We start from the raw sequence: 6,996 nt of genomic DNA, 5'->3' as shown, positions 1-6,996 counted from the left end.
ATGAAGAAGCCATGAGAAGTGTGCTCACCCATCCACCAGAGTTGGAAGAAGACCCCACCATCTGGCGCAGTTTGCACTCCCCCACAACTGTCCAGTGATGCCACTGGCAATGAGTACTATTAAATCTGTTAGCATCTGTAATTAACACATGCTAGGCATTAGAATCTCTACAAACCCATCTAAACTGCAAGGGCCTTTAAGGTATTAGATAGTACACATTTATAATTGAATGTTATTTTTAAACTCATTTTAAAGATTGTTATTGACAACACCAAGGAGAATGAAGGTGCAAAATATGATTTCAGTTTCATATATCTCCTGGAATGTGTACTGTTTATTTAAGAGTGCTTCCAGTACTGTTAAAATTCTGTCTCCTATTTATTTATTTATTTATTTGGGTATTTATATCCCTCCCTTCAGCCCTAATGGCTCTCAGGGCGGCTTACAATTATTTTTAATCAGACAGTTCCTTGCCCTCAGGCTTACAATCTAAAAGACACGAAACAAAAGGAGAAGGGAATGGTGGAGGGAAAGGGGATGAGGTCCAGTGGTTCTTCTCTCTCTCTGAGGCCTGGACCAAGGCAGATGGACTGGAGGGAGGGCTCTTCCTTCTTCCAGGCTGGCCCTGATGGAGCTGGACCTACCTGGTGAACTCCCTCTCAGGCCGGCAGATGGCAGTTATGGGGAGTGGAGTCTCCTTCTTCTCAGGCCGGTGGAAGTAACTATTAATGTAATCTCTTTAAACATTGTCTATTTTATAATGATGGCTTAATGCTTCAGAATTAAGAACATTAAAAAAGGATGTAAAATCTGAATGAAATTACTTAATGTTGTGGTGAGTAGATAAAATAGTACCATCAAGCACACATAAAATGTAGGAATATCTAGAATGAAATTAATTATGAGCATCATAGGATACCTCACTGTCCTCACTCCAATGCTTGCCCGTCCTTTTCTTTCTGTTTCTTTCAGCCATGACAATGGCAGCTACCACAGTAACCAAGACTGTAAAAGTTATGACAAGGACTGTTACTGTCTCAGCAATGCACAACTGGGTATCCACAGAAGACAGAGGGAGGCCTCTCAGAATATGGGGCTCTGTGCAGGTCACATTCTGGTAGTCATCCAATATCAGCCTCCTGACACTGTGTAGTTTTGCAAATACTCTTTGAAGGTCACAGTCACAGAACCATGGGTTGTTTGACAGCAAGATGTGAGTTCCAGGACTCTGCAGAGATAATAATGTTTTGAATCTAATATGCTCTATTTTATTGTGGACCAAGTTAAGTATTGTGAGGCTGCTTAAAGAAGTAAAGACATCAGGAGCAATGGTTTTGATGACATTGCGCTCCAAGTTCAAAATTTCCAAGTGTTGCAGCATGGAAAAAATTCCACTGTGTAAGCTGTGAAGATAATTATTCTGAAGAAAAAGCTGTCTCAAACAGCTGAGACTGCGAAAAGCACCAATTTCTATTGAAGATATATTATTATTTTGCAGATTGAGCTTCTGAAGGTTTTCAAAGTGCTGGAAGCTCTTGTACCGCAACTCCTGCAGTCTATTATAGGACAAAATGAGTTCAAGGAGAGACATGAGTCCCACTGAAAAACTGTTTCCAAGAAATGAAATTTCATTTCTACAAATATCAAGCTTATGAAGTCTTTCCAAGAAGATGAATGCCCTATCTTCAACTTTATAAATGTAGTTGCCACTCAAGAGAAGAATCTGTAGTTTCCATAAGTGTCTCAGACCTTTCCATGGAACAGAATGCAAGTTGCTATTTGACAGATCCAAGTGTTCTGTCTCAAAGGGGAACATTAAACTGGAACTTACACTGACTCCTGAACAGTTCACAAACATTGACCCATCTTTGCAAAAGCAAATTTTGTGACACGCATGTTGCATATTTGAGTCACCAAGAGAAAGAGGAATCCACAGGCAGAATAAATAATAAAAATGCATCTTCTGCTGCCTTCTGTACTTTCTTTTATACCTGTGGGACAAGACAAAAATGTAATTTGGGAAAAGTAGCACAATGCACATTAAACATTAGTTTCATCTACCTGTAATCAAGTGTCCTTCCACATATATAAATGAATACACCCAACAAACTAGGGAAAAGGGGAACTTTTACAAAGGCTTAGTGGACAAACATTTGATCCTACGGTGTGTTCTAACAGGTGAATTAGCTCACAGATGAATAATGATACCAATTTTATTTTACCATAAATGTTTACTAAAGAAGATACAACAAGCACACTAATCCTTATTATGTATTGGACCAGAAGGCTAATCCTAGTAAGATTTAGGGAGTTATGGCTTTTGAAATATTAACATTGAGAATTAAGGAAATATCGGGCTAGGACTTGGGAAGCCATACAGAGGTTTCTTTTGAGTTGTAATGATACTCAAAAGTTAAAGAGAGCATTTTTATTTTATTTCCCACTAGTGGAATGGAAAGGGAATGACATCTAGTTAGTTATGAATATTTTGAAACTCATAGAGGGCACAGGCTCTCTTCACTTACAGCCCCAGTTGTTTATATAACACAACGCACCAAGTTATCTACAAATAGCAGAAAATGCGTAAATCAGCCATTCTGTTGGCAATGGTAACAGTATTTTCATTTCTGCTTCAGTCCTCCATATTGCCTGAACACCAGCTCCGTAGCATTTTCCAGTCCCTCAGGTCTGGTTTTGGGGGTGCACATGGGACTGCTATGGGGAAAGAAGATGGCCTCCCTCTAAGTTCTGGATATTGTCCTGTATTTCCAACACTAGTTGGATTCTTAACCAAAAGGTGATCACAAACATTTAAGCATTTCCTAATAGTCTAGGAACACACAATTCACAGTTGGAAAGATAAGTTTAAAAATTACTGATCTTATTGCCATGATTTTCACAAAGTTAAAACACAAGTATTTTGGAGAGGCTCTAGATGTGCTCTCATATTTAAAACAGAAACCATATTCCAATTTCTGAGCACCACACTTGTGTTGTAAGTCTTTATGAGTAAACATAATGGGTGGGGGGAGTATGATGAAGTTAAGTTCTTTGGAGCATATACTGTATATACTCATGTATAAGTCTAGAAATTTAGGTCACAAAATGGACCCAAAAACCCTGGGTTGACTTTTCCACGGGTCAATGTAACTAATGTATCTTAACTCTTATTTAAAAGAAGGAACCATCTGGTGAAAAGCAAGAGTATAATATATGAGGCACCAACCCCCTCTACTTTCTCATCCATCCAGTGTTAAGAGTAAGCACAAAGTTATGTCTGCTGGAATTTTGTACCTTCTTTGACATTGTTTTGCTTTGCTTCATCCTTTAGATCCTTTGCAATATGCCCCTAAATTTTACCCTTGACTTATGCACGGGGTCATAGCAAAATCCATAATTTTGGCCCCAAAACTTGCCCTCGACTTATACATGAGGTCAACTTATAGTTGAGTATATACGGTAGTTCTGGCTTTAATGATGGCTTTAAGTCTACAGATGGCTTTAAGTCTACAGATTCTCTATTGTTTGGCATTCCAAAACAAGGCTTCCTATGTAGAACATAAGAGAATATTAATAGCACATTCAACAATGGTAACAGCACACATTCCATGTTCCAATAATTATTTTGACCCAAACTGGCTTTTCAACAACTTGCAGAATTTCTATAAAAATTAATACCAAAAGCATCCTTACTTTGCTGAAGCCTGATTCCCTGCCCAGAATTCTTTTCTCAGATGTCTTTTAAAGTGGCTGATGGAAAAATACAGAGGTGAAAGGGTTGAGTGTCATTGTGCTCAGAAAGACCAGTTGCAATGTGTGTGTCTGCAAAAGCTCATGTAAAGCAGAAGATCTAAGAATTAGAATGGAAAGTGTTAATAATTTAGCCAGCTGCAAGAAGAGATAACAAAATTATGCCTGCCACCTGCTTCTCCTGGTAAATAACTACCATCACTTTGTGAAAGTGTTGAAATCTTAACAAAGGTACAGAGTCATATTAGGGTCAAACCTGCTTAATAAATGAATGCACTGGAAGAGGCTAGAACACTAGCTATCTACATATCCACTGCTAAGATATAAATACAGGCACATTGTGTGAAACAAATGATAGGATGATAAAACAAATGTTGGGTTCCATTGTGGGGTAGCAGAATTACACAAACACAGAGAAAGGAAATCAGAGAGAGAGAGAGAGAGTAGTGCAATATTCACCAAGTTATACAAATTCTATTTTAAATTTTAAAATCTTAGTACTGACCATTCTAGAATGCTTTTATTTTTCTTCCTCAAGTGATTGTAGCTATTTGTCCATTGATGAGTTTAAGGAAGGATGCTTCTAAAATTCTATGAGTACACTTCTTCCAATGCTTATTTATTCTGTAATTCATCAATGAAATTTAACGTCCAGCTTTGTTATTTTCCCTAAAACTGAACTTGCTAACTGCCTGAGTAAAATTGCACAGCTGTGGTCTTAGGGGAGATTTTCAAAATGTTTCATGCTCTAGTTCCTTTTCTTTTTTTTAGAAGGAAAGTGTAGCTTTTCTCTCTTGCCATCTAGACCTTGTATTGTTTGCTTTTTTTCTTTACACCATTAGCCATAGTTTAAATTTATTTTTAGAAGAAGATTTTCCAAGAATTTGAAAGAGGAAGAAAGTGAGAAATAAAGTAAAGTAGCTGTTAAGGCATGGAAATTAAAACCATTGAGAGAGAGAGAAAACGGACCAAAAAGATTTAGAACGTTGGGTCTCTTCCCTTGATCAAACTGGTGTGAAGTAATAACCCACCAGTTGTGGATTGCTCCTTCAGCCAGCCTGGGAATAACATGACTCAATAATAAATATGACAAGTAACACTAATATTTAGCACTAACATTGGTGTGTGAAGCTAGCTGTCATGGCATGACTCCCATATAGTACAAACACAACAGAAGAGTTTCACAAACAACGCAGGAAAAAATAGAAGTGAGAAACTACCAGTGCATTATACTGTGATATGTCAAAGAAATAAATGTGTCCAAAGAATAAAACCACCACTGTAACATATAAATAATAATAAATTATTTATATACAGTAACTATACTGTAGTAATTCTGAAAATCAATAAATATACATCCAAAGTGCTATAGAGAGCAGTGTATCCCAAACTAAGTTCACATATGTCCTCCGGTCTTTATAGGAGCCATATATCACCTTCTGGTAGATATTATTTTTACAATAATGATATTTAACACATCTGCAGCAAGAAACACCTTAAGATTATATAGCATAGACCCATGCAAATGAGAGTGGTTGATACTTACTGAGACTGATCATTCTCATGAGACTGAAGCAGCAGTCCATTTTTGTTTCTTGCCTGCCAAGGTTGGTCCAAGTGTAGTGGACTGTTCCTTAAGTCTCATGGAGAATGTATTGATTTCAGTCATGAAATCTGAAACTTGTTCAGTTTGTATGCAGAAAGTACAGTGGACCCTTCCCTTACATGGGAGATCTGTTCCGGGACCCCCATCATAAAGGTAAAAGCATGTATGCTCATGCCCCATTGAAACACAGGATTGTTTTTCCTCCGTGTGGCTTCCACATAGGCTGGAAGCCACGTATGGAATGTGTGCACTGTATCATAAGAATAGCAGGTCAGAAGGAGGAGTGAAGACAGGAAGAAGGAATGTCTATAATCTTACACATGCAGACCATGCCATATTACTAGCGAAAAGTGTCATAGACTTGGAAGAATTACTAAAGGTCAAAGATGAAAGTGCAAAGGCAGGTTTAATGCTGAACATAAAAAACCAAAAATAATTATCACAGAAGATATACATAAATTCAACCTAGACAATGAAGAAATTGTTGAAGAGTTAAAGAGTTCCCATAGCTAGGGTCAAACATTGATCAGAATGATGATTACAGCAAAGAAATATGAAGAACAGTAGAAATGGGAAGGGCAGCTATGAAAGAACTAGAGAAGATCCTAAAGAGTAAAGGCATAAAAATGAGCATTAAAGTCAGAATCATTATTCCCCATCATTATGTATGGTTGTGAGAACTGGACAGTGAAGAAAACAGATAGGAGAAGAATCAACTCATTTGAGATATGGAGCTAAACAAGAGTGTTGAGGATAACATGGACAGCCAAAAAGACAAATAAATGAGTCCTTGAACAGATCAAACTAGAAAGCCCCCTTGGAAGCCCAGATGATGAAACTGAGGCTATCATATTTTGGTCACATCATGACTCACTTAAAAATACATTAATACTGGGAAAGGTGGAGGGCAGCAGAAAGAGAGACAGAGCACTAGCCAGAAGAATAGACTCAATCAGGGCTGTCACAGACATGAATCTATAGGAATTGAGCAGAGCAAGATAGAGGGACTTGGAGATGTCTCATCCATAGGAAATGTCTCATCCGTGATTCAGGGCTGACACGAGGGCAGTTAACAATGACAACAAATGACATTTTTGGCTGTTTGCTCCTTTTTCATTACCTCCTTTTCCTTTTGTGTCATGGCTGTTAGGATTGTTAAAACTAATTGCAGTGACAGTTGTTATTTTAAAAAAGTGTGTGCAGTGTTTATAAAAATACAGTGGGCCCTTAGTAGCCACTGGAGTTTGGTTCCAGGACTCCCCATCATACCAAAATCTGTGAAGCTCAAGTCCCATTAAATGCAATGACATTTAATAGGGTCCTTTATATTAATGGCAAGGTCCTTTTGGAATTTATATATTTTTTCAATATTTTCAAGCCATGGATGGTTGAGTCTGTGGGTAAACAATTTGTGGATACAGAGGACTAACTGTATAGGTGTTTTATAAATGAAATATTATTGCCATAGTCCCAGCATGAGCATTAGCAAATTATTTCCAACTCTATGATTCTATTATTTCTATTTTCCCCTGAAAGTCAGATACCTAAATTGCTTCATGGTTGAATGAAGTGAATTTACATTGTAAATATGCACAGCACTTATGGTTACATGTATTTATGTAGTCTAAAGTACAGTACTT

At 37.5% G+C, this 6,996-nt stretch overlaps 1 protein-coding gene across 1 annotated transcript; it reads right to left on the bottom strand.

The window, feature by feature from the left end:
• Nucleotides 1-622: 622 nt before the first annotated feature.
• On the bottom strand, nucleotides 623-5,747 carry LOC121932644 (platelet glycoprotein V-like). Its single transcript, XM_042471511.1, has 2 exons — nucleotides 3,694-5,747; nucleotides 623-1,991 (listed from the first exon to the last, which is right to left on the bottom strand). The coding sequence occupies exon 2, from the start codon at nucleotides 1,958-1,960 to the stop codon at nucleotides 896-898; it is 1,065 nt and encodes a 354-aa protein (XP_042327445.1). The 5' UTR covers nucleotides 1,961-1,991; nucleotides 3,694-5,747; the 3' UTR covers nucleotides 623-895.
• Nucleotides 5,748-6,996: the final 1,249 nt, after the last annotated feature.

Source organism: Sceloporus undulatus, chromosome 1 (assembly GCF_019175285.1).
Source record: "Sceloporus undulatus isolate JIND9_A2432 ecotype Alabama chromosome 1, SceUnd_v1.1, whole genome shotgun sequence".
Classification (NCBI taxonomy): domain Eukaryota; kingdom Metazoa; phylum Chordata; class Lepidosauria; order Squamata; family Phrynosomatidae; genus Sceloporus; species Sceloporus undulatus.
This window is presented reverse-complemented; position numbering and strand designations above follow the sequence as displayed.

Bases quoted from the DNA above. Each gene is read 5' to 3' on its own strand.
- LOC121932644 (XM_042471511.1), bottom strand. From the start codon at position 1,960: ATGCATTTTTATTATTTATTCTGCCTGTGGATTCCTCTTTCTCTTGGT.